This window comes from Maylandia zebra, linkage group LG2 (genome assembly GCF_041146795.1).
Source record: "Maylandia zebra isolate NMK-2024a linkage group LG2, Mzebra_GT3a, whole genome shotgun sequence".
NCBI classification, from domain to species: domain Eukaryota; kingdom Metazoa; phylum Chordata; class Actinopteri; order Cichliformes; family Cichlidae; genus Maylandia; species Maylandia zebra.
This window is the reverse complement of record NC_135168.1, coordinates 43,833,953-43,861,898: the sequence shown is the minus strand read 5'-3', so window position 1 is coordinate 43,861,898 and position 27,946 is coordinate 43,833,953. Positions and strand designations below refer to the sequence as shown.

The following is a 27,946-nucleotide window of genomic DNA, read 5'->3' as shown; positions in this document are numbered from 1 at the left end:
AAATAATAAAACAAATGCAAAAAAAAAAAAAAACAACCCTAAAAAACCCACACCGGAGCTCTTCCAATATTACTGGTACATTGTAACACAGGTTGAAAAAGAGAAAGAGAGCTACACAAAGTAAGACTTGGGTTTCAACACTTACAGGCTCTATCTAAATCACCCCTCTCCACTCTCCCCCTTTATTTTTCTCTCTCTACCTTCTCCTCTTCCTCTTCCTGTTAATCTCTGGCTGTATTTTATTAGCGTCTTCTTTGATGTTCCTCCTGCCTTAAAGTACATTAGTGTGGTCAGTGAGAGGCGGTCAGAAAGCAGGGGGTCGCTCGTTTCCCTGTGGTTGTCTTTGAGTTGAATTGCACAGTGTAGCGGTCAGGCTGTGATCCCAGTCACCAGAACATAGTGTCTATGCTGTGCTAAGGCCTATAAAACCACACGACCTGAGTCAACTTATACGTTTCACCTCCCAGAATGCACTAGATCAGGTGTGATTATACTAGTTGTTTTAGTTTCTCCAATTCAGCTAATCTTTATTATAATACAAGTAAATGAATTGCCTTTGTATATGACAGTGTAAGAGGAAAGGCCACAATTTCATTGTTGATCTAAATTAACTGATTAAAGAGGACCTATTATGCGCTTCCCTATTTCAAACGTGGGCCTTAAAAAAACTAACTTCAAATTGCTCTGTTATTTTTTTTGTTTCTACTCTTTGATCTGTTCATATCAAATACGAGGCGATCTCTATAATATGGTCATCACAGGCACACAGCTCTAGTTGTGAGCACAGCACTCCCACCAGTCTGCTGTTCAAACCCTCTGAGGGGCACAGGAAAGGGAGCTGAAGTGGCTCATCTCAGACAGTGGGTGAACTGAGGGGCTGCACCGAGATAAATGACGGTAATTTTGGATTGTAATTCATGCAAAGCAACTCTGGTGCTCGAAGAATAAAAATATGAGGCCGGAAATGAGCAGAATAGGTCCACTTGAATCATCTGGTCCATACAACGTGAGGCAATTGTGGAAAAACGTCTGTCTTAGATTCCTGCACCCTGGGGTAATGTCTTTGAACTGCTTGGTTCATTTAACTAACAGTAAAAAGAGATAAAGATTTTCAATTTACTGAGTAATAAGACTGAGAAAAACTGCAAATACTTAAAATTGGGAAGCTGCAACAGGGAAACATTTGGCATTTGTTTACACAGAGGGATAAAATATTAAAATTTTTAATTTTGGGAGTTTTACAGTTTGGTCAGGTGTTTTTAACTGATTCCTGATTCCTGTCTGGTATTTTTGCTGTAGTCAATCAATATATTGTAAGCCACTAATAGAGGTCTTTATATACAAATCATTCTTACTCTCTTTTTAAATAAACACAGAGAAAAATATTTTCCCCCCGCTGTAGTCGAATAGATTTGTTAAGAGTGGATTTTAACAAAGAGTAATCAGACCAGTGCCGTTCCAACTTCCACCAAAAAAAGTGTCAGCTGCTAAAACTTATTTTTAATTAAGAAGGTTTAGCCATCCTCTAGAAGATAATGGGTTACTATAATAAGATGTGTGATTAGGATTCTTTCACTTCATTTGCAAAGATAATTTAATAATGACACCAGACCACAATAAAAACTGGGTACATGCAGTGCTGAAATTCCAAGATGAAGTTTTTTTTCTTCCTTTTTTTTTTTTTTTTTACAATAATAGTCGTTCTTGTCAGGCTTGTCTGTTGTCCTGTGGTCTTGGCAATCAGTGTATTTTTTACTCAGATTGTCTCGCCGTGCTTCTTGTCCTTGTTGTTGTCCTACCGATGTTTTTAAAATCCTGAAATGTGCTGTTTATTTTAAAAAAAAGATACACGAGGTGAAAGGTAACTACCGAGAAATGTTAAATTCATCTTTGAATTTCAATGATCACAGGCACCTGAAAACAGTCCTTGAAGGAAGCATGCACTCTGTTATCACTCGGCATGTGCTGAGTGCAGTGGGTACACTGTGGGCAAAAACTTCATTCTTTTTTTTTCTCTTCTTTTTTGGACTATGATGTCACATTATTCCAGTTGTCAACCCTCTTCTTTAACCACCCACTCCCTTCTTGATCCCCCACCTTTTTTCCTCTTTGTGTGCTTTTTTACCTCCTGCTGCTGCATTTGTCACACGCCCTTTTTTCCACTTAGCTCCCCTTTTCTGTCCTCGCTCTTTGCCTGAAGCCAACACACCTCTCTCTGCGTCTACATTCCCCCCAACACAGCTCCGCACCCTCTTTTTTTCCTCATCTCCTTTGATGTTTTCTCCATCCATCCATCTATCCATCCATCCATCCATCACCCCCACCCAAACACATGCTCTCTCTCTCACTCTCATTAGTCTCCTCGTGCTGTGGTTTGTGTCTCTCGTCTCTGTCAGAACTGTTATCACTGCTGTCAGCTCCCTTGGCGAGAACAAAGTCGTCCTCTGCTCACAGCACCACAAAAGACACAAGAGAAATAAAAGGAAAGAGCCTCAGCTGAAGGAAAAAAAAAAAAAAAAAGAGGCGGAAAGGAGGAAAAAATTAAAAAGGAGGGGAATAAACCAGAGGAAAGGAAGGGGCTTGGAACACATCTTTTCATGTCAACCATGATGCATTGTCATCTGTGGGTTATAACAACCATTGATTTCTTCCTCTGTCATCCCTTTTATCTATACAGCACAAAGCTTACAGTTGGTTGGAAGATTTGAGACCTATCTCTATACACATCAAGTGCCTTTTCCCCATATTATAAATATATCTCCTTCTAAATCAGCTAAGCCTAGTATATCAACCTCAAATAATTTACTGTGTATTATCATTAGCTGAGAAGAACAGTAGGTTTGAAAGACACTGAGATATCCAAAAGAGAAACTGTAACCATTTATAAGAAGCGCTGAAAGAAGGGCCTACTATAAATTGTATTTATACAGTAGAAGAGTATAGTAGGACTTACACTTCTGTCACTCTAGCAATTGTCCAATTAACATAGCAGAAATTCTCTACTTAACAAACCAATCAGAATTGAACCAGCAGAGGCACAGAGGGTACTTTGGAAACCAAGGACAAAATAACCACTAGCCAACAGGGCTTTCGTGGCTCAGGGAGTGCGTCCCTGTATCATCACGTGTAGGCATAATCTATGTCAGGGATGCCACCCTCTCTGTAGCCACGGTTGGTGCCATATGTAACACGATGGTGGCTGGTTTGGCTGAGGATGGTGCCATTTAGGCTGCCAGCTCCGTGACTGCTCCGGTAGGTCCCGTTAGCTTGGGAGGAAGAGGAGGAGGAGGAGGGGAAAATGGTGTGGATGTAAGTGACATCCTCCAGCTTAGGCTGAACAGGCTGATGGGCCATAGCTGTCATCTGAAACCCTGCAGGAGGGGCCCTGATCTCTAAGATGGAAGTGTCTTTCTTGGTGCCTGACTCTACATAGTCATCATAATGTTTTCCTCCCCGGCCCCTGTTGTATGAGCCCGAGTCCCCGGATATGTAACCTGATCTCTGTCCATACCAGCAGAAGATGCCAAAGATTAACAGAAGGCTCACTAATGCTGTGGCACCCCCAATAATCCCAGCCAGTGGCAGGGCTGTTAATTCTGAGTCTCGTCCCTTTTTATCTGAGCCCTCTTCTCCTGAGTGTGCCAGAGCATCTCCAGTCTCTATCTGTGCACAGGCCGGGGCTGAGTCTTTACTGTCCGTGTCCGTGCTGACAGCTCGAGACGAACCCATGCTGGGGCTCCCAAAGGAAGTTTCCTGTCGTAATGGCAGCAGGCAGATGAGGTAATGGGAGCGTGGGGTGAGCTGGGTTAGAAGATACTGCCTCCTTTCTCCAGGTACCAAAGTCTCTGTTATTGAACCGAGAGCTGCACTGCTGCCCAGCCTCAGCCACGACAGGCGGAAGGAGGGTGCCGGCTCTGGACAAAGCCAACTCACCAGCACGCTGTCTGAAGAGAGAGGTTTTACAGTCAGCTCCAGTGCCTCTCCAGATACGTGCCCTCCTTCACCTGGGGGCAGAGGCATAACTAGGCCTGGCCGCTTAGCTCGCAGGGTGAAAAGAGAACCCTGTGTGGGGATGAGCAGAGAGGTAGTGGTGGTGCTGCCATGGGGGACTGAAGCCACTGCTTGACCCCCTCCAACACCATCTTCATCTCCTCCATCTTTGTCTGCTGGGTTCATCCCTATTCCAGTATTAGGAACAGGAGGGGGACCTTCACACTGCTCCATCAGAGAAGTTAGGTCTCTAAGGGCCTGACCCCTTACAGGCTCAGGCCCCTGACAGGTTAGACCCCTAACTGTAACCGCCGCCCCCCGACCGTGCAGCCAGGCATGGAGCCAGCGAAGGTTGCAGCCGCAGTACCAGGGGTTTCCTCGCAGCAGTAGCAGCTCCAGGCTTTCTGTGTCCTTAAAAAGTCCCCGGGGCAGAGTGGTGAGATTATTCCCCGACAGGTCCAGCCTCTGCAGCCGCCGCATCCCATCTAGCGCCCCCCTCGAGATGTGGGTCATACCATTGTCTTGCAAATGGAGTCGCACAAGGTGAGCTGAAGGCAGGTTGGCAGGTGGAGACTGCAGAGCGTTCCTGACCAGTGAAAGCTCAGTCAGGTTGGAAAGACGAGAAAAGGTGTCATCTGCTATGCGTGTGTTGGCCAGCAGGTTCCCGTCCAGGACCAAGCGTCTCAGAGAGGAGAGCCCACGGAAGGCATGAGTAGGGATGGTGCTGATTCTGTTGTCATCCAGTCGCAACTCTTCCAAGGATGTTGGCAGGCCTGCGGGGATGCTTGACAGGTGGTTCCGAGACAGAAACAGCAGTCGAAGCCGTGGGGTCCCAGAAAAGGCTCGGTCCTGGATGCTAACGGTGGATATCGAGTTATCATCCAGGTGTAAACGTTCTAGTAATGGTAACTTGGCAAGAGCCGACCGCGGTAACGTTCGTATATTATTATCCTGCAAATGGAGCTCCCGTAATGAAGGCGGGAGGTGTATAGGAAATTCATCCAACTGGTTGGCATACAGGTAAATCACTCGTATGGAAGTGCTGCGTTCCAGCGACGGTGGCAGCCCGGCGTTACTCAGGCGGTTGCTCTGTAAGTACAGGATGGCAGCCGTTAACGGCAGCGGAGGAATAATGCTGAGGCCACGGTCATTGCAGTAGACAAAACCCTCGTCGCAGCGGCAAACCGAGGGGCAAACTATGCCCTCGTCTCCCTCTCCCGTCTCCATGGCAATTGCCGCTGCCGCCAGTTCCAGCACCTCAGCCAATAAGGTGAGGCACAGGAGGAGCAGGAAGAGCCAATCGCGGAGTTCTGCAACACTCTCAGCTGCCATGGTGGCGCACAGCTCCTGATAGGAGAGAAAATGGAAAACTGGATCAAAACAAAGTACAGACACTGAAACCCAATGATTCTAAAATGAATGGAGAAAAAAAAATTCATTATATTCAAATAGGGAAGCAAAAAAGAAGGACGAGACAGAGCGAGATAGAGTTTCGCTGTGGGGTCTATCTCCAAAATTACTCGACCAAAGTGCTGTGTTTTCTACCTGCTGATAAAAGTAGAGTCTCTTTAAATCTCTAAAGTGCAAAAGATTTGGGGATTGAATCATCAGATGCACTTATAAGAAGCTGCCCACTATTATATGGGTCAGGGCGACCAAGCAAAAGACAAACGCACATTTAGAGACAGAGTGTGATGAGGGGTGGATTGACTGGACGAAGAGGATTACGAGAATCGGAGAAAGCAAAGGGACGACAGAAATGGAGAAGATTGGACAGTGACATTTGAAGGAAGGGAAAATAAGTGAAGAGGAGTTTTTTTTTTCTTCCACAGAGATTAACTGAAATGGAGTGAGTGACATGAAACTAAAATGGAGGCGAGATCGGGGAGGAGGAAATCAGATTAATTGCCCACAGTCCAGTTGATGGCTCAGAGAGTAGCAGAACTACTAAACTTGTTGTTATTGCCCTATATCTACCCCTAATAAATATATATGATAAAACTGAAGAGAATATAGAAGAAAAGCAGAGAAATTTAGGTTTCATATTGTATACTCAGAAACACAATTTATCTATCAGAGGTCGTGACCAAAACACACACTGAGAAATTTGCTCACACAAATAAACAAATGTACTGAGCACAAAGCATTCACATACAGAAGTCTCAGTACAAGCTGACATGTATAATGCATGGTTTCACTCAGTTGTTATTGTTCGTGAAATTTCTATAAATTATTCAGGAAAGTGGTCCTGAAATCCCCAGAAATGTTTTAGTGAGATGTTTTACAGAGAAGCATTTTTCTGCAACATTAATAGGTTCCTTGGTCGATGTTTTATGATTTGTCTCCTTGCAAATCCTTGACACCAACATCAATAACATGAATTTACAATTCAGATAAAATGATCTCCGTATGTGCACATTCACGGCTCACTATATTTAGAATATGAAAAATATACAGTGGTGAAAGTTGTGGAAATTGCATTGTGGCGTCCTCGTGTTTGAATCCTTTCTTTTAAGTAGCCCGAGGCTGGAAAATGTGCCCTGATGTGAAATGCCTGACATGATTTGACAGCACATTTGATAAACAAATCCTCTAAAGGCAAGTTTTTTTTCCCCCCCCCTTTCTCCGCCCCTTCTGCACATGCATGTTTGTGCGTGTGTGTTTGTATGTGAACTCTGTGCTACATGTAAAATTGCCCCTTGGCTGCAGTCAAAATCCATGCAAAGCAAACGAGAGATGGCAACAATAGTTGAGAGGCAAGGAGGGAGGGGTGGAGGCGAGGAGACAGATGGACAGTAGGACAGTCAGGAGGAGGAGGAGAGAGGGGGAAATGAGTTCCTGGCAGTGAAGACTGAAGTCACTATCAGCTGGAAAAAGAATAATGGCTCCAAATATTGGTTTGGTGTCATTTTTTTCTATTCTGTGAGATGGATGTAAAAATAGCCGCATTTGTGTACCTGTACATGCTTGTGTGTGTGCCTCTGATGCATGTGTGCGTTTATATATGAGAGAAAGATCTGTATCAACAACAACTAGCTCCTGTCTCAGCTCGACACCGGCAGCATTTGATATGTCAGGGTGAAAAAGAGTGTGTGCCACCTAATTCGACGTGGACCCAGACTTGATTTTTCTCTTTTCTTAATAGTATTTTTAGCTCGAATCTGACTATTTCTTTCCCCGGCATGTGAGAGACAGAAAAAGAAAGAAAGAGGTACACATACACACAAGAGGGGCTGTCAAGGTACGAGCTGAGACCATATTGGGATGCTCTATGAATATCAACTAGCATATGTTTCAGTGCCACACTATCCCTGCTTCCCTTTCATAAACATCCTCTTGGCACAAGCTGGCATGTGTGTTTCTTGCCCACATGCCAAGGTTTCCCATCGACACGTTCTTTTAATGATCCTGATTTTTCTCTCGTCTCTCTCCCCTCCCTCGTCCATCCTCTTGCTCTCTCTCTCTCTCGCTGCATCTTTATCACGCCGTGTACCTCTCCAATCCGCCCACCTCCCCTTGATAATCTTTCATTATATCTACTTTCAGGTTTGTTTACAGAAGTGTCCGTGCAGTCATCCTCCTCCTCTCCTCCCCTGTTTCTATCTCTCTAATCCTCTTTTATCGTTTCCTCTTCAGTCGTCCGTTGATTCCTGCACACTGAGATTGGATCAATTGGCTCTCCGCTTCCTCTCCTGTCCTCTCCTCCACTGCAACTTAGTTTCTGTTTTTCATTTAGATGCACCTCTCCCCCAAATCTCTTCCTCCTCCACCACTCCCGTCTCTTTCTTACTCCCTCGGCATTCTTGCCTCGGCATTCCCTTTCCGCTCCCTTGTGTTTTTTTTGTTTTTGACCCCCCACTTCCCACAAACATTTTAATCATGTTCTGAAGTAAAGGAGCACAGAGCTGGTGTGTGTTTTCTAGTGTCTTCCTTCCTATCCTGTAGCTCAAAGCAAGATGTAAGTGTAGTGTTCCTCACTGTGATGAATGAAGTGTACGTGCGTGCGTGTGTGTGTGAAAGGTCTGATCGACCCAGGATGTGATTGCCAAGGGCTTGCTCACCTGTTCAGTGTCTGTGCCTTTCACGCCCGCCGCAGCCTTGTTTTTCTCTATCAAGGATTTGTGGAGGGGAGTATTAGTGTTTATATGGGTTATTGAGGATGTTGCTGTGGATCTCTGCGTGTTAGCACAATTTCAGTCTCCTTCGAATCGTTCAGAAGTGTAGCCTCTTTCCTTCGGGCCGTTGAATCTTCCTCAGCTTGGGTGAATGATGATAGGGATGATGATAGCCTGTACTCCAGGGCTCCACAAGTAGCAACACCAGCATGGCTCAAAGCCGCCTCGGCATCCACATTTGTGTCTTCTTTGTGTGTGTGTGTGTGTGTGTGTGTGTGTGTGTGTGTGTGTGTGTGTGTCCTGCTGTCAAATTCTCTCTCTCTTGGTAAGGGGCTTTTAGGCCTGCCAACTCAAGTCATCTTCAGCAAGTGTCCAGAGGCCTAAATCTGAAACAGCCACCCCCCCCACACTCAAATGCTACAGTTGGGCAGACAGTCAGAAGATGGTTGTGGGCTCAAGGGTCCTTCTTCGAAGTCAAAAGCGACCCTGGTTACTCATGCAGGCAGTGGGTCATGCAAAAATAGTACTGTACCGAGCGGCACAAATAGACAGGTAGTGGTTTTAATAGATGATCGGCGTGAGGAAAATGAGAATAAGTACGCTTTTCACAGCTCGGAAAAATCCAACAAAGTGTCCTTGATCTGTTATTAGAGCTGTACTATAACAATTATTACAACATGCACTTCACGGTTCAGTGATAGTAATGAGCACTTTTTAAGGCAGTGATGGACAGGCTGGCCTCAGTAAGAGTGCCGACTGTATGAGCAGGATTCAAGGGAAAAGCTCCTTTCTCCTTCTCCCTCAGTTTCAAGCACTCTCTCCTCTGTTAAATGTTTGATCACTTCCTTCTCAGTTCACACAGATCATCTTCAGCAAAGCCAGATGACAGCATGTATTGTATACCGTCCGCTTTAAGGAGTGCTGTGATGGGCTGGCTCAGTGTGAAGAGTTGGTGGAAATGGACAGCCTTTGTATCCTGAAGGTAGACTTCACTGGTGTCGACTTCAGCAGGACAGCTGGCTGAGTGTTAGTGAGCGCCGACCTGAAAAGAGACAGCAGGCAAGAGTAGTATTAGAGGCTTCATTTGGAGATGCATTTGAGCAACGAGGTAAAATCTGTCTGATACAATGGGCCATTTGTAACACATCAGACGTGAAAAGAGAGTGCACAACAAGGAGGATTAAAGGTCACTGATTCAGTTCACGACACTCTTTACAAATTTTGGATTACTGTATGATGCTAATGGAACCAGAGACATTATAATAGAGAGCCAGAGAGACGTGGCACAGATTTTGATGGAAGATCGCTTCAAAAGATGGATGGATGGACAGTGCTGTCTACAAGCCTTTTGTTTCAAAATGTAACATGCAAATGCATGCGCAACAAATGTAGCTGCATAAATACAGCTTAATCAAAATAAGTGAGCCGCGTGATAATGATGATGGTGACACTTGTAGAAGTTATGCTAAAATATTTCAAGATGTGCCAAGAATTAAGACTGAGTCTTCTGAAGTAACGTGTCTTAGAAGCTGCATAAAATACATTATGTCATTGGCTTTGGGGCCAAGCGAGTCACTTTAAGTCATTCGTGTATCTACATTTTAACGAAAGCCTCTTAAGTTTGAGTCGGCTTGTAGTTTTTACTCTTATTTTAAGCGATGTTAAAAGCTTCATTTTCTTAACCACTGGAGCTTGTCACAGCTGTTTTTGGGTGAGAGGTGGGGTAATAACCACTCTATCACAGGACACAGAGAGACAGAAAACCATTCACACTTAGACATATGGCCAGTTTAAAATCACCAACCTTAAACTAATTTAAAGAAATGGATTCTGGTTAATAAAGGGGAATTGTTCTCATAAATCTGTTGTGGTAATGATCATAGAGTTTATTATATTTCCACAAAAAGAATATTTTAAATATTGGCTTAATGCTTAATGTGCCGTAAATGAAACATCTTCTAATATATCTTCATTTGTTACACCTGTTTTGTGTAAATGATGCCACCATGTGCTGTTGAGTCTTAATGTTGGCACAATACGGAATCCTAAAAGGTACAGGCTAAATAATTATCCCCATCTGAATGGTTATACCTCTTAAAATTAAGTACCTCGTGAAAATACTTCCTGAAGGTCACCACTGCATATGCACAGCACTGTGCTCCCAGTAGACACAAACCTCCCATTAAGGTAACTCCATATTTTATATCTGTTTTTTTTTGTGTTTTTCTCTTCAGACAAATCTTTTGAGCTTTTATTAACCATCACGCACTAAGTGCCTGTATCTTATGTGCAGAATCAAACCCCCAGTGAACACTGGTTTTAGAGATATAAGGTTTTCATCAGGCATACTGAGTGTACAGAGACAAATTCATCAAGGCCATTAACTGCTCTGCTGCTCACATTCGCCTCTTCACTTCATCCCAAAGTAAGTAGACTACATCGCCAACTGGGAAATTATCATCCAGTTTGCTTAAACACAAATAGAGACAAATAAAGGCGTCCTCATTTTCATTTTCAAAGGACACGCGCTGCAGCTGAGAAGAACTTGGTCAACAGGCTTATGTCTGTACTCCTGTACATCCTCGAGGGCTGTTAAAAGCTGTGCACTCAGGGCGATGGTGTACAGGTTTTTGTTTCCCATGTGATGTAACTGGTTCCACAGATGGAAACTGGATGTGCAGTTCAGTGAGGTGTTTGGCGAGATAAATGATCCTTTTTATAGGACGTCTTCAGATTGATATCCAGTTGATGCCTAGTAAACTTATTCATATGTGCAGACTGTGGCTAACTCGCATAATGAAAATCAAGCGACGTGGGGCAGAATGATAAAGAGGCAGTGTTTTTGCCAAATGTGTCGACTTTGTTATTGGCATTAAGGAGAAATGAGATAATGGTCTAAGCAAGGACTTGGTGCGGTACTCATTGTTATTCAGTTCATTTGTAATTTGTTAAGGTCTAACAGTTTGCATTTTTGGACTTTAAAGTAGCTACAAAAATAAACACTAATTGGATGTCATCAGTCACGTATTAACAGCAGATGTCACCTTTAATAACGTGAACTGTCATTTTAAAGCTAGTCGCTTTACTTAGCTATAATTTCTGAGCCAACTACTCTTAGACTCTGCACTAATCTTTGCATACTGCAGGCAAAACGTCTGCCTGCACTGGACAAGAAGTGACTATTGAGCATCAGCAGCATCTCCACAGCTCACTGCCATTGGTCATTAGACATCAATATGTGAAGCTCTATCTGTGTGATGTCAAGGCTGTCCTTAAAACTTTTTTTGATGGAAGCAAGCCTAACTAGTGGGAGTGTGATGGGAGGACAGCAGACATAAGGAGCATCTATCAGAGCAAGGAGCTTGGAGGCAAAGTACATGCTAGTCATTTGGCAGAGTATGAAAACGGCTGTTTGTCAGAGTTTTGAGGAAGATTAGAGAAAGTTTCACCAAGGTAATGACTTTTGTTAGTCATAACTGCTTGAGAACATTAGGGAAATTGCAGCACTTTTCAAAGGAAATCCGTCTAAAAATAACCTTGTAGAAAGATGTTACACAAAACACGAATGGACACACTTTGACATGGAGTCACAATGATAAAGAAGTTCAAGTGTTTTCGTTTATTTCCTCTTTCATGTGGTTTCATTCCTCTGATGTAAACATTTTCTAGAAATGCACTAATTAGTGGTAGAATATAAAAGTATGATAGAAAAGAGAGGTCAGCTGTTTCACTGTTAAGTCATTGAATGATATGAGGTGGGATCAGACCTTCAATATCAGGCAATGAAAATGGAAAAATGAAAACTACTCTTCGAGTGATAGTGAAGGTTGAAAAGGTCTGATGAAAACAAGTAAGCGAACGTCAAATAACAAGTTCTACCTTACTGAAATAACCATCATGTTTCAAAAGGGACTGCGTTTTCTTTGAAGGTGAAGGTGTCTAGTGTCAGGTTTGCATATCGCTTTTCTTCTTGGTCTGCAACCACTCTCCAATCAGTTGATGAATGCACATTTTTCTGTTGTTGATGGCGGTTATCATGGGGTCACTGACTGGTGACCCTGGAGACTAGGATTTGGCAGTAGATTTTAGAATGACTGCCAGCAACTACTTGCAACTATTCTGGGAGCATTTGTTTTTCCCTAGCAACTGGTAGTTGCCAGGTGGTCTACAACTAGTCTCTGGATGAAACATGCCTTAGCTGATTAGTCAAAAAGTTAATTTAAAACAAGGTGGGGGTTATAGCTTGCAAAGGGGGAACAATTATTATCTTTTCTTAATCTTAACTGATAGCAGATTTTGAGTTTAGGACCATTTGTTGGATAAAACACTTCAAACCATATCTGATATGCTCATTTCCAGTTCCATATTTTCATTCTGGGACTCTACTGAGAGGTCAAGAAAGCCCAAATTATCTTGTGCTAAGCTGTGGTGCAGCTTACATTCTTTCCCTTTTAGCTATTTTTCTTCTAACTAGCTACCCCTTGTACACCAGAAGTTTGTAGGTTAAGAGGGTGGCGCTGTGTTAATATAGGTTTTAGGTTGCAGTTTACTAAATTTACAATTACGCTTTATTTCATCAGCTTTTCGCCTGTAGAAAGGTTATATATAGAAAGCAAACTGATGTCTGCTATCGTAATATTATTTCTTCTAATGTTATGTCATCCTCTTTACATAACATGTCACACTGTCACTGAAACAAAGAAGCAGTTAAAAAGAAAGCAGTAATCCATATCGTGTGCTGAGGTCAAAAACATTTCTGACTGACCCTTCACTCCATGTTTTTTCTGTTGTACTCGATTTTTTTTTTTTGTCTTTTTGCATAACAGAGACCGGAGAGAACATCTCGTTCCTCAGGGGGACAGAAGTCACTCAGCTCTTGTGAGCCAGTCTACAACAACTGTGTAGCCTACAGGCAGGCAACAGTATGTGACTTTCACTGTGGCATCTGTGCTGTTCAGACGCTCTCACTCCTCTTTCCTTTGTGTAGTAATAAGCAGATATTAGTGTTTTATTTTTCTTTGTTTGGTGCAGAGGCTTATAAAGAAGGCTAGAGATAATAAAACTGCATAAACCAATAAGTGTGATTCTGTACAGATACTGCATCCACATCTGAGCTCAGAGCGACTGAAGACTACAACAAAACAAATCTTTTTACGTTGTGGATACTTTTATGTTAAAGTAAAGTGTACAGATGAACAGTAAAATGATTCGTGTGACTACAGATGTACAGATGGTGGTAACATATGTGCATGAATACAGCCAGAGCATTCGCATGTGCATTGTTAGTGGTCACCTTGTACGATTTGCGGTTGGAAGCTATAACGAGTGGTACTACAGCTGTTTTTGCTGGCATATTCATTTGTACTGACATGAGGTTCGCAAAGAGGAAATGGTGACATTGAGGCTAAGTAGCATGATCAAAAAAAAACAACAACAACCTCAAAACCTTTTCCAAATCCTCCTCCAGATGACCTTCTAGCTGCACTGTCACAAATCTGACACACTGTAGTGGGGGTGGCAGGAAATTGACGATATCAAATCTCCATTTCCATCCACCCTTTGCTCCATCAGGCTGATCAGAATAATTGGGAAAATGGAAAGCAAAGAAAAGTGACAGCTGTGATACTTGGCAGTTTGCTCGCTCTGTGCGCCGGAGTGAGCTAGGACAGAGGAAGTGAGGAAGTAGGAGTTAGGGATTAATAGTTGCGGGGCTGGGGACCAAAGTCTGAGTACTTTGTAATCATGTGGCTGTCTAACCCCAGTGTTAGCGAGGTTGATGAGCATGTGTCCCTGCTGACACACACTCTCTCCATATCCACTCTGCTGAATATTAATATGGAAAAGAGAATTCCTCTGAGCCCCATTGTCAGACGGCCTATTGTTCTCTGCTGGCCTCCGCCTGGGCGCGCGTGTATGTGTGTGTTTTAGTATTAATGCGTAACTTGGTGTCTACATTGTGTGCTTATGCATATTAAGGCCATGTATTCATTGCAAGCGTGCGCTGGCTGCAGCAGAGCAGCCGTTAAAGCGGCAGTTGGGGAGATGAGGGGTGTGTTTGCGGCCCGCCATGGCCAATAAAGACAACTGGCCTGAGAACACTTGGACTAGCCATCAGGGCCCAACACTGGCAATTATTTCACCTAGAGGCGCTATCAGTAAAATGAACACTCTCATTAAAACCGTGTCCACATGTGTGTGCATTTAAATGCGTGTGCGCACACCCAAGTCAATTTAGAGACACGGCAAATATATGGCAACACAACTGCTCGTCTTTCAATCAAAGGGTAATGTGCTGTTTATGATGTTTTGACTGCGGTTGTGTGCTTGCGCACATGAGTATTTACATACTGAGTTCTCTCGGCGTGCCCATGTGAGCACACGCGTGAGCGTGTACGTCTGTGTTAGCTGTGTGTATGCATCTGTATGGATTTATGTGTGTGAGTGTGTGACTGTTTAACTACCCCACACACGTAACCTCCCCATCTCTGCCTCCCCGTTTCTCATTTACTGAGCCAGCGCCAGTGAGAAGGAGTGTGGGGAAACGAGAAAACAAGTGATAGGAGGGGGAGGAGAATGAGAGATGGTGAAATAGAGGCGGAGAGGGAGGTGAGGAGGGTATAGGTTTATACAGGGAAAAAAAAATGAAGTGAGGCTGGAGTAAAAGGGAGAAAGAGAGCAGGGACGGCAGAGAAGAGGGGAAGATAGAGAAGCAGGAAGATGGGGGAAAGAGAAAGAGGCAGAGGAGGAGGCAGCAGATTTATGAAGCCATTGGAATGTAATTTGGAGGCAGAAATTACTGTCAGCCTGTGCAAGGTTTAAAGTCAGTGAAGCCTGAATCCAGGCCCTGCCTCTGTGTGTGTGTTTGTGTGGCAAGTATCAGACAAATGGATAGCAAATGTGATGCAGAGTAATACCACAGAAGCTCCGCAGTTACTTGTCATACACAATGAATGCAGCGTGTAAGTGTTTATGCACACGCACGTTTTTTACAACTACTCCATGCATGAGTGACATGACTGTATGGCATCAGAACACAACCCAGCATTCATATTTAACAGCTCATATTTCATCGATGCTTGAAGACACAGATACACCCCCGCACGCAAACGCGCACACACACTTTGCACAAACACAGGCGCTGAATTCTTGTCAGGCTCCGAAGGCCATGACTCCGGCAGAATCAGTCGAGGGTGTCGACGTGGACAGAACGAAGGCTGGAGGGAGCTGAGCGGGAAAGAAAAAGACAGAGAGCGTGTCAAGGATAGACAGAGAGAAAGGTAGAGGTGGGAAATGAAAAAGATAGAGGGGGAGAGAGAGGGAGAGACTCTAAGAGGAGCTAAAAAGAAGAGCGAGAGGGATGTGACTAGCTTTCTAACGCAGCAACACACAGCTTCCATTTAGCATGAGAGGGAGGGGCGGAGAGGGAGAGAGATGAGGGAAGCGACAAAGCAGGAATAATCAGCAAACATCTAAAGGGAGGGAAAGGCTCAATACAGTATATTTTTTCTGATCTGGCGTTACTTTGACAGTTGGTTGTAATGCACACACTTGGGGTTGGCTCTATTTTTGCTGCTAATTTCTACACGGACTTCTCATCGATTAGTTGCAGTGAGCACAAAGGGCAAGCAGTTGAGGCTGGAGTTATTTTTGAAATATTATCCTTTTGACAACACTTTCCTTAAAAAAGAAAAGAAAACCAATACAGTGTTGGTCTGCCCCTCAATGCTTCCTGACCTCCTTAAACTGCCTGCGGCTCTCAGCCCAAAGCCCATTTGTTTGTACTGAAGAAGAACATCTTTAAAACTGCAAATAATTAGTGCATTTGCTGAGGATTACATGGCAATGTATGCGCTTCTATTGAGGGAAAGCACTCTTTATTTTAAAAAGCGTTACCTCCAATAGTATTGTATTTGTAATAATGAGGATCGTTTATTGACATTGGAATGATTCCAATCTACCTCCTCCTTCTCCCAAATTCATCTAAAAAAAGAAATTTAGAAATAAAAGAAAAAAGCCTCCCCTGGTAATATTGGAAGTCCATTACTGGCTTGATGCAAAGCTTGGTGGGCATCCCTAGTCTGAATAGATGAAATGTGGACTTGCATTGCCTAATGCTGCAGTCACACTTGGGGAAAATAGTGGTTAGAGACCACAACATGACAGAAATGATTGTGACCGTGTACAATGAACTTAAAATCTCTGAGTCAGTCTCCAGTCTGAGATCGAATGGGGTCACAAACAATTACGTGGAATCTGTTTGTGATAATATGGTGATTAGCTGTTATTAATACAGCAAATATGGCAAATCTGTTGCCGTCAGTGTTGCAAATGTGTTATTGTCAGATATTAAATTTCATATTAACTACCGGAAATTCAGAAATTGCTCCACAAATAGTGACCTAGCTGCTGCAGGACGACGGTTTAGCTGCAAAATTAACTAGGCGCTCAGTAACCTTCCTTTTATGCAGGAATACAACCAGAATACAACTAGCTGGCAACCCACTGAGTCGAGCCTCCTGTAGATATGTGTGGCAGATACTTTCATTGAACTCGGATTGACTGCAATGTACTGGATCAGTTCAGTTCAATGTATTTATTTGAAAGGGAAAATGCAGTTTAACGTAATTCCAGAACAGAGCACATAAAACTGCTGTGCTGCACATCGAATTTAAGTCTGCTACTAATTTCCAGCACTTGTCCCTTGTTGGGCTTTTACATTAGTAATGCACAAGCAATATTTACAACTTTCAGTTAGATAAAACCATAATAAACATGTACAGATGGTGATGGTCTGTCTGAGAGTCTAAGTTGGACTGTGATTGTTTAGCGACCTGTGCAAACACCTTGTGATCAAAAGTGGCTGCCGCAGCGATTTGCAATTGGTTTCCGACAGCAAAGAAAATCTGACGCAGTCACCCGACAATTACAGATTTTCCTCTAAAGGCAGGAAGTTACCATCCTCTCTTTTACTTTAGTGAGACTGAGTCACAGACTGGAGCTTTTTAGGACATTTTCCAGATATGAGGTACAAAATGTAACTAAAATTCAGAAGGTTCAGCAATAACATGAAATTGACTTGTTTCATTCACTCAGAAATGGAACAAAATGTTTGTACAGAGATCCAAGTGCAGTAGTTTAGCGCTGTGATACAAGAGTTTATGCGTGACAATAATGAAAATCTCAATTTTATTGCTTACATATTTGATTTCTCTTGTGTAACAAAACTTATATTTTCTTTGTTTCTTCTTCTGTTGTTGCAAAATGAAATCGGTGAAATGTCAGTCTTTCTTTGTGCTGCTTTTTGTTTTGGCCATTTCAAGCTGAGGACTGAATCCCTCACTGCATAACTGCAGGAATGTGAAGCAGTGCTCTGAAAATTCCAACACGTTTGTTGTTGCACACATGGAGAAGGGGAAAAAATGTCACACTTCTGATAAATGTCAAGACAAATGTGTTTAACACAGTGACTGGGTAAGATCAGCTTCTTAAAGCAGATCAGTGCTTGGGTGGTTTACGCACCACCCAGCTGCTCCCCTAAAATGGATGCCTCTGAAACACACAGACACACAAAGTTCTCCAGATCTTTTCCACACTTTCTGAAACGAACGTCGACACCGTCACCCTCTCAGTCTCTCTTCTTGCTCTTTTGGCCTGTGGACTGACTTTCTCGCTGACACACAAACGCATCAGCTCTCTATTCTTTTCTCCTCGTTGCCAGTGATAACGAAAGCAGCACCATTATGCACTGTGACAACACTACCTCCCACTTACTCTTCAAGGCAGTACATACCACAGTGTTTCTGTCTCCGCCTGCTTCCCTCCATCTCTCTCCTCTCACTCAGAATAGTGTTGAGGTCAATTAGCTCTGAATTTGCTTATACACTTGGCTGACTGCTTCAGGATGCTGGAAGGTGTTAAGGAGCATCTGTAGATTATTTAAAAGGTTTTCAAACAGTTTTTTTTCTCTGACATTCATCCCCTTTAACACCTTCTCCTACTGTTTGCTATTTACATGTTTCTACATTTTTTTTGGTCTCTCCCTTTCTTTCTTTATCTTAGATTTTCTCTCTTTGTTAAGTAAAACTAAACTTTTTGCATTATTACTTTATTACAACAGATGGGTAAAGTTATTGTTATGTAAATGAAGCAGTTTTCTGCTAAAGTTTCAACACCTCTAGATTAACTTTGAAAAAAACAAACAAAAACCCCCAGATTTAAGTTGATCTATCTTTGTTTTTTATTTACAGACGATAAATTGAGTGTGATCTTTGAGTTATCGTGGTTTAGTAGTGATGCAAATGGATAACTTGCCATTTGTAGGAGTTTCATAAATGATGAAAACTCCACCGATCAATCACGATCGTCACATCGTTATCGCCACAGGCCAAAGATGGAAAAGCCACCAGCATCATTAAGGGGACAAATTATGCTGGCTGTCTGGACTGGTCCAACCTCAGTCGTGTGTGGCTGTGCTGAGCGGGGGCTATCCCCTCACGCCTGAGAGGATATGTGGCCGAAATGGTGCGTTATTTCCAGTTTATCCTTCAGAATATAGTTTGGACAGAAATTTACAAGGCAAGATAATAAACGTTGGATCTTTGCATAACTGCTTGACTGTCTTGGTGTATGCCTTGGTGGTGTATACGTTTTGTATGCCCCATCACATTTGTTGATACTAATTAAAGTTGAAATTTAGCCATTTAAAAAAAAAAGTATTTAAGTTATCTTAAAACACCATATGTAAGGTACAACATACACTAACATATTTTTTTCTCCAGCGTCACTGGAAGATGAGGATCTTACTGGCTCAGAAACAAAAGCCACCTTAATTACTTAACATTTATATAAATATATGCTAGCTTAATCTATAATAATATAGCATTTAATGTATCAGTAGTTTTTTTTTTATTGTATTGATCCTTTAAATCTCAAAAATGATCCAATAACTAAAGCTTTAAGGGAGTAAATGCTGCTGACCCGTGCATGCTGCAGGTAACCCTGTTGTCTGCCTTCAACAAAGGTTAAAAAAAAAAAAAAGTTTGTGGCAAACTGGATAAATGATATTTATTTCAGGGTTAGGGGTTAGGGGTTAGGGTTGTGCTGTCACTGGGTTTGGGAGCAGGTGGAATAGACTGAATTTTCTTCACAATTTAAAAAAAAAACTCAGCAGGTGTTTTCGTGCACTTTTATTAGCACTTTAATGTGAAAATACTGAGTGGAAATAGAAAATACTCATCAATGAGGCTTCAGTTCGCCTCACCAGTGAACACGATTAATGGAAACATCATTAACGGCCCTAACAGACCAGCAACTTGCCCAACAGATTTTTCTTTTTTTTTCCCCCCCTGACAGATTTAAAATTTCAAAGACCGACAATGATGTTATTGACAACAAAATTTAAGAGGTTTAAGTTTTTTTTTAAAAATCTTAACAATAGTCTGTACACATAATTAATCTCGTATCGATTTAAGGGCTATAAATCTAAACTAATCTGGCAACGTATCGCCTGAGTAGCCGAGTATTGTTTACTCACAACTTAACTTAATTACATTTTTAGTTCATTATTTTACTTCACTTTTGTTTATGAATCAGCTATCAATTATAGCTACATGTCTGCAATTCTTACATAGAGGAAATGTTGTGTAATTTTTTTTAATAAAGCCAGCAGCATCCATCTGCCAAGTGTCCGTGATATTGGCGAGGTGAGTTGTCTGCACTGAGTCCAGGGGGTACTAAAGGGCCACAGCTACCCTGGTGTCTCTAAAGAAGTGTCTGCTGTTGTTGCAGTAGACGTGGGAGCTGTCATACTTGTGAAAATAAAGCTAATAATTTTGTTGGGGTGATTTTGTTAGTACAATAAAGGAACTACATCCGAATTTCATTATAGGATCTTTGGTTGCATTATGATTAGTGAAATAAATCTCATTCTATCAGCATTGATGTCTTTAATATGGGTCAGCCCTACCTTTCATGTGCAGGTCTATTCATTTCAGGCCAGGTTATTGATGGTTTATTAGGTGGGATGTTAGTAAAGCGTGAAAATCGAAGACAAACTTTCTAAATTCAATCCTTTGCCGTCTGTGTCTGTCTGTGTGTGGTTAAAATGTTTCTTGCTGTGCATTCTTTCCTTCCCTGTACGACTCCTCCTCTGCTTCTTCTGAGCAAAAAGGACAAAACTCCAGCGGTGATAAGCTACTGAGAGGCAAGCAGTGCAAATGGGAAATTTCAATAGATGGGTCCCAAAACCTTCTGTTGAGAGGGAGAGAAAAGATGAAAAAAAAAGGAATGAAAGGAAGAGGATAAAGAGGAAAGATGGAAGAGGGGGAGCGTCGATGGAGGCGGACAGGGAGACAAAGTGAACTATAGAGTTTTCGCCCTGAAGGAAGCCGGTATCCAAAGAGAGAATGAACGGCAGAGGAGGCAGTAAACAAGACTTTGAGAGAGAGCGCTGCTGAAGAGGGGAAAAGAAGAAGAAGAAGAAGAAGAGGAGGAGGAGAAGTTGGGTCGCGATGGACTAGAGAGTCTAGGAGGGGAGCTGCAAAGGGACGACAGCAGTGGAGATGAGAGACGTGAAGAAGATTGGTTAACACACACACGCACAAAAACACACACACAAACTCTCACACGACACCCAGAGTGAAGGTGTTTTGCATAAATATGGTGCGAATAATGAAAACGCTGGCGGGTTCATTTTAAACACAGCAGCTAATAATTAAAGCAGCCAGACCTCACACTATGGGGCTACAAAGACAGCACACAGATTTTTATGCATAAGCGGTAAATAAACTGTATTATCTCTCTAGGGGCTCTCTGAGGGCTGCGGCCTTGGGTCCTTGCAATATATTCACATCGCTGTGAGCTTGAGCCCAGCTAATTCACCCACCCGCTCTACCTCCAATTAGGGTTAGACAGATACGCAGCCTTAATGATGAGTTTTCTTATTCCCTGACTGAAGTTGCTCCTATCCCCAAAGTCCTAGCCTTTCAATTAAAATTTGATCATTTTTAACAGCAAAGTGAAAACTCAGATTTCAAATGATTCACAGGACAGAAGCCTTCCATAACTGTAATTAGACGGCGATACACAGAAAAGCCAGTGAAAACCTCACAGATGAAGGCTTTTAGGTGGGTTGGCAGCTCCTTAAGGAAGGGTGAGGCAGGTTTCATTGCAGGTTTTTACAGACTGACACCCTTGAAGCTATGAGTAACATCCTCCCACGCCATGTTGGAGTGATTTCTCTGCTCAGCCATCTGCAATAAAGCAAAAATATTCCTAAAAACATATTTAGACCGAGGCCTCCGTCACGTCGGCAGTGGACGATGCGACCTGGCTGGTGCCTGAATGAAACATAAACAGCTTTAATACCGGCCTGTTACGCTGGCCTAACACTGTTCTCTATCAGCACAGGAGGAATGCATCAAATTTATACGCTCAGAGAAACTGCACACCCATCTGCCTGCAGTATAATGTGCCAGGAGATGCTATGATATACCCCGACTCTCAGCAAAACACAAAATGCAGCCCTGCATACACACACATCGTCTTGTGACAGTACGTGGATAAATTGTGCCATTAAATATGATTGAGGGGTTTTCCGTCTCTCTCTCAATCTCTTCCTGTCTGTGTCTCGCTCAGAATGAGGCATGCACAGGAAACACCTACAGATGGGTAATTTAAGGGCCGCACACCCTCTCACACACTCCACCAGAAGGCACTCTTAGATAGGTCACTATTACTCTCGCTAGATTGAACTTGGCACTTATGCCTTTGGAGGAGAATCCCCGGAGTCCTGTGTGTGTGTGTGTGTGTGTGTGTGTGTGTGTGTGTGTGTGTGTGTGTGTGTGTGTGTGTGTGTGTGTGTGTGTGTGTGTGTGTCGGACAAAGCAAGTCATTTTTAATCCACTAATATGTGATGTACATGTGGCCTCCTGGTGGCGGGCTAAAGCTCAAATCCAGCTGACAACCTTTCCTACATTTTGCCCACCAGTGTTTTATATTACTTCCTGTCACTCTCCATTTCATTATTATTCTAGGGAAGGGGAAAAAAGGGAGCTAAACTTCTTAAAAAGAGGACCAAAAAATCCCCCCAACTTGCATGTGAAAAGGCGCTGTTGCTGAGTAAAGAGGCTGAGCTGAAAGCACTTAGAGTCTGCCAGCTGTCTGTCGTTCTGTTTTCGCTGTGTTTATCTTTGTTTCTAATTGTAAACAGACAATGAGTACACTCCAGAGAAGCTATAGGGTAATTATCAATTCTTATTCAAGCTCAAAGTCTAGTGCAACCCATGCATACCTAAGAGATCTATTGGCATTCTATTCATCAGGTCGAGCACGTATTCCTGCCACTTGTCCTTACGCTCATGCACCATCTTGTCTTGCTTTGCAGAAAGAGGAGCACTTTCTGAACATTACTAGGCATCATGACTGATGATTTCAAAGAGTGTAGCACAGTTTGACTATAACTCTTTTCTGCCATAGGCAATTAGACATATAAGGCCTTGTGCACCTTGTGTTATAACGCAACCAATCTCTGCTCTTTCTGGAAAACTGGTCATAAAGTCATTCACCAATAAAATGGAGGCAAAAACATCACTAAATAAGGGCAATTTATGCAAGCAAGCATGTAAAGGATAGAAATCAGATGTTTCCTACAAACTCACTTTTATTTTAGAACACTTACTGTTTGCCATTAAGCAACGAGAAACCTCGGGACAAACCTGCCAGCAAAAAAACACAGCTGGTGCAAATCTCAAAATCGAAAATTAAGCTTTTATTTTTTTAATCTTTTTATTTTTTTTAAGTTCCAAGTAAATTACATGCACCACATGTCATTGCAACACTAATTTCTGCTGCAGGCAGAGCACTCAGACTGTTGCAACAGATGCAAACTGTGGTGCAACTAATACGAAAGTGGAAAACGTAGACAACATTGAGCTTTTGTAACACTCGTACCTTTACACATTTTGGGTTCGTGTGAGGTATTCCTTTTTTAAAAAAAAAAAAAAATCATTTTAGATTCTCATTGATGTCACATATTGTTACGTGTTTTGAGTAATTTGCAACACACACAAAGAAAGACTCACAGAGGGGGAAAAAAATGGAGGATGTCACCCATCATGAAAAATCCCATGTTCAGAAATGGGACGATGAATGGCTCTTGATACCCAAAGTAATCACTAAACCCTGGCCGTAGGTTCCTGATTTATTCATTAATACTTTCATACCTGTCCCTCTCCATTAGCTTTCAGAGCCTTTGATCCGAGAAGGATCAAAAAAAAATCCCTCTTTGCCTCGACTGAACTCCTCATCCAGACGATCACATCTTTGGTCTTTGCGTTTCCTTCACCACTGGGCTTATTTTCTTTACAAACATTTTCTTTCTACAATGATTTTTGACACGGTAACAACCACAATTTGTCAGAAACTTCAGCTCACAGTGATGCAGTGTGATACTTTCTAATTACCTCCCATTAACCTCCAGTAAACACGCTTAATCACAACAGTTCATCTGTGGTTTTCTTCAGCATGAGGTGCTACTGCTAATGGTAATTCTGGAGGTGTTTAACGCAGTAAAAACAGCAGAGGTGAAACCTTTTTGGCTAATTTGTTGATTAGGCGACCCACAGAAAATTATTGGCATAATTACTGTGATAATCAATTAATTGCTTCAGTAATTATGCAGGTTAAATGGCTGGATATTTGCTGGTTTGAGTGGCTGAATTGTTAGAATTTGGTCGGTTAGTTCAGAATGGGGCTTCTGGAAGTGTATCACTCCCAAATCTCAGTTTCCTGCATTGGCTTTCAGTAAAATACAGAACTGAATTCAAAATATCGCCAATCGTTTATAAATCACTAGACGGCTAGGGCTCTAAATCTATATCTGAGAGTTTAATGGACACAAAGTTGGTCTCTAAGATCTGCAAGATCCCAGTCACCTAGAAGGTTCACAGATCTGAACCTAAACAGGGCGATAAGGTGTTTTGCCTCTATGCTGCTCAACGCTGGAACCAACTACCCACTGAGGTCACATCATCTCCAACACTAGCTATTTTTAAAAAGAAGATAAAACAGCTTTATCCAGGACTACTTTACTCCAGTGTTAATTTTGTCGAAGAATAATTAGTTTATATTTTAGTCATCATCTAATTCACAAGGACAGAAACTGTGATGAAATGTATTGGACGCGTTCTTCAATAAATAAAAACAATATGAAAATGTTCTGGAGAGACGAGATCCAATGAGAACTGAATAGGTTGTGTAGAAAGGCGGGACGAGTTTGCACGTGATCCAATCAGAAGTAATCTCCTTGTCCAGTAAGGTCAGAAGGGCACATTTGATCTGATGGTAGGGCTAGCTCCCACACTCCCTGTTTCTCATAATGACGCGACAAAATGTCAGCGCTAGGTGGAAGAGAAGAGGAGACATATGGACGCATTTTGCATTGTAGTAAAAACAAGATAAACTTTCACACTTTTAACTTTTAGTCTGCTGAATCTTTAGATTTGAAAATTTTACATTTAGTCTATAATAACCTAAAATGATCTAATAATTTAAATTATGATTAAAACTAAATCAAGATGAACACTGCTTTTAACTAACCAGATTGCTGTACCATCATCATTATTAATTTGATTATTTTGGTGTTACTCCATCTCTTCTTTTATTTTTCATTTTAATTTTGTCTCATAAGGCACCTTGAATGACTGTAGTGTTTGAAAGGTGCTAAATATACATTATAAACTTGCCTTGCCTCATTATATATGATAGCTGATTTTCAGTATTGTGTGACTTCAGACTGTTAGACGTCAGCTAGTGTAATATAAACTATACGTAGGTGTGCGTAAAACAAATTGCCCATATTTTTTAAAAATGAGTCATTTTCTCTTCCATGTCAGAGGTTATTGTTAACGAAAGCCAAAGTTTAGACTGCATGTCTGAAAACTCTCATTAAAAAAAGAAGGCACGGCTCCATTTATTGACACCCTTTGTCAAACAGCTTCTCACAGTCTTCCATATGTTCCTTAAATAAAACATCAGTGAAATTTTTACTTTTTAATAAACAGCCAGGGTTCATTGGTGCATTCCTGTCACGTCTGTTCACAGTCTCTTTATGCATAAATGAGAATTTTAATGGAACAGAACGTAGCTTATTTCTTGTTTTCTGCTGTTACTCAGCTCATTCTGCCGTTTAATCACAGGTGCCAGTATTTCTGGGGGCGCCTTTGGCTGGTGTAAAGCTAGGTATGAGAACAGTGCGGACGCTCTGAAGTCATCTCTGCTGCTCAAACAAAAGCTCATCTCTGAACTTCCCTCTGCGTGACTCCTACGCTCTCTGACCCGCCTGCATCTCCCACACTCTTCCTCTGCTCCAACAAATAGACTGACGCACATACTCAGACACACACATGCACATAATGCAATATAACAGAGAATAATGCAAGGCCACTGTGTTTTTGTGCGTGTACGTTTGTCTGAAAGCATCACAAATTGTCAAAACCTTCCCGTGTGTAATGCATCCAATGCACTGCTGTTCTTATCTGGCGTTTCAGTGAGACATACAGTATTTATTTCAGGTTATCTGGGATTTGTATTTATTATGCCTTTCCAAGACGGTTTCAGCCAAAACATTGCATTACTGGATTGTTTCAGGGCCACATAGCCTCCTACAATAGCTTGCATAGAGAATAAATGGATATATCTTGGAACAACATGTGTCTTGAAACCAACATATCTAGTTCCTGACCTTCCTGGTGTATGTAGAAAGCAGTGTTTACTTCATTAACCCTCTCTCTATATGTGTGTGTGTGTAATTTGATCACATGTGATTGGTGCGGTGTCTAAACAGCCCACAATCTGTCATCAGATTTGATTCACATGCCGTTAAATCCTGTCTGCTGTACTGAAACATTATTTTTTGACTAAGTGATAAAAGGGAAAGCAGAAGAGGGAGGTGAAATTAAAATTTTAGCCACGCTGTGAATGGTAAAATAACTAATCTAGGCCTTTAAGGGAAAACATATAACCAGCTAGTTGAAAGTTTACGTTGTACTAGCTGAGTAGTTCTACCGCCAGCTCCTGGTTTTGTTGTGATAGCTTAGATTTGATCTCAGTTCAGGCAAATAGTGAGCATGCTTATCATCACCAGGTGTAAACAGTGCTACAGTTCAGTACAGTCTGTACTTTTTGAAGTTTTGAGGTCACAGCTCGGCACAATTTTCAGGAAAGCATCACAAACAAAGAAACTCAAAGAGCACCTCGATCAAAACGCTGACTGAAAGACTGAAGCCAATCAAAGACTAACACAAACATGATGAAAATCTAAATAATATGGCATCTCATCATTAAACAAATTAAACTAGACGGGCACTCAAATGTTATTGATTTATCTGGCAAATTTACAGAACGTTATCTGTAATGGGCTTTTGCTACACCTCTGCACTTTCATGAAAATCAGCCTGGCAGTTTTTGCATAATCCTGCTGGCAGATGAACACAAACCAACCAACAGCAGAGTTAAATTTACCATCAAGACAAAATTCTAATATACATCAACACCGCCTTACTTTTTGTCAACACTGATCTATCTGTTTTGAATAAACTTTATTAGAGATGTTGCTTGATTAAAATTAACTGGAGCCTTGATGCTTCTGTTCGAGGTAAGTTAGCACATTATACACGACAGAGTTTCTGCTGCTGTCATTCGTTTTGCGCTCAGTTGTTTACTACAGTGACTTTAGTCATGCTACCATGAGTCAGGAAGCGCACGTATTTATGTTCAAATAAAGCTCTTTTAGCCCAGTTGAACTCTAAACAGCATATCTCATCTTTATGTAATGAACTTCAAGAATCTGAGTCAGTTTGGGACTCTTTGATGTTTCGAAGCATCAACGTTCAACCCATACACAAGATTCGAAGCGCTGCATGAGCATTGTATAGCTGAAAGACGACAACATTTCCAAAATGGAACTCGCTCTCTAGATTTTCTTTTATGTGGATATTATCTTTTATAATCAAAACTCTTAAAAACAAGGAATTGGATTTGATTAAGGTGATGCAGATAACAAGTTAATACCTGATTAATGCATGTGGTTTTTCAATTAGCAGCTTTTTCTAATCAACGCTGTTTTGTTTTTGTTTTTTTTGTTAGCCTGGGACAAATATTTGCACATATGTGCTTCTGGCATGAACAACATGAGGGATCTGTACAGTACGATTGGTTATTCTGACTTCTAAAGAAGGAGCTCAGATCAGAGTTATAGATTTTTGTCATCATCAGTTTGACTGTTTACATCTAAATGAGCTTTGTGTTCTCCTCCTCGTGTTAAGAGAAGATAAAATGTGCCGTAATCATCAGTAAATTATCCTGGGTGCTGTCTCAGTCTGAGTCTCTGTAAAGCTGTTCAGGGCAGGGTTATGAAATCATTGTTTCGGGGGCGGGTTAAACTCTAAATCTGGCTACAAGTGCAGTATTTCCCACACATGTGGTGTGACTACAAAACACTAATGTGCAGGTATATGTGGAAGGCCATATATAGCAGACAACACTCTTCTGTTGGGTTTGTCTTTTTATTAGTTAAAGAAAGTGCATGTTTTAGTCCCACAGACTGTACCATTACATAAGCTTTTAAACTGCTGACAGGTGATGTGAATAACATCGATCATCTCACTAATAATAGTTTGCTGGTGTTTGTGGATGATGCCACCCACCAAGCACCAAGCACAACATCATGTGGTCCACCATACCATAAAGACTGCACGCTAGCAGGTCAAAGAATACCACAAACATCCCAAGGCATGCTCAGATAGTAAGATCTGCAGTAGGCCCAGGCATCACAGCACACCGCC

At 41.9% G+C, this 27,946-nt stretch overlaps 2 protein-coding genes across 7 annotated transcripts in view; one reads left to right on the top strand and one right to left on the bottom strand.

The window, feature by feature from the left end:
- The window catches only part of macrod1 (mono-ADP ribosylhydrolase 1), a 147,492-nt gene that overhangs the window by 34,535 nt on the left and 85,011 nt on the right, over positions 1-27,946 (top strand). The gene's annotated exons all lie outside the window — the stretch shown is intronic.
- The window catches only part of flrt1b (fibronectin leucine rich transmembrane protein 1b), a 37,607-nt gene continuing 9,826 nt past the window's right edge, over positions 166-27,946 (bottom strand). For 3 of the 4 annotated variants that reach the window (XM_076874737.1, XM_076874729.1, XM_076874733.1), the window contains exons 2-3: positions 8,052-9,147; positions 166-5,337 (exon numbers count right to left, since the gene is read on the bottom strand). In XM_076874737.1, coding sequence (XP_076730852.1) covers positions 3,121-5,322 — 2,202 coding nt within the window. In that variant the 5' untranslated portion in view covers positions 5,323-5,337; positions 8,052-9,147 and the 3' untranslated portion in view covers positions 166-3,120. Of the gene's footprint in view, positions 5,338-8,051; positions 9,148-21,213; positions 27,170-27,946 lie in introns of those variants that run through there. The other variant, XM_076874741.1, reaches the window with a different exon arrangement.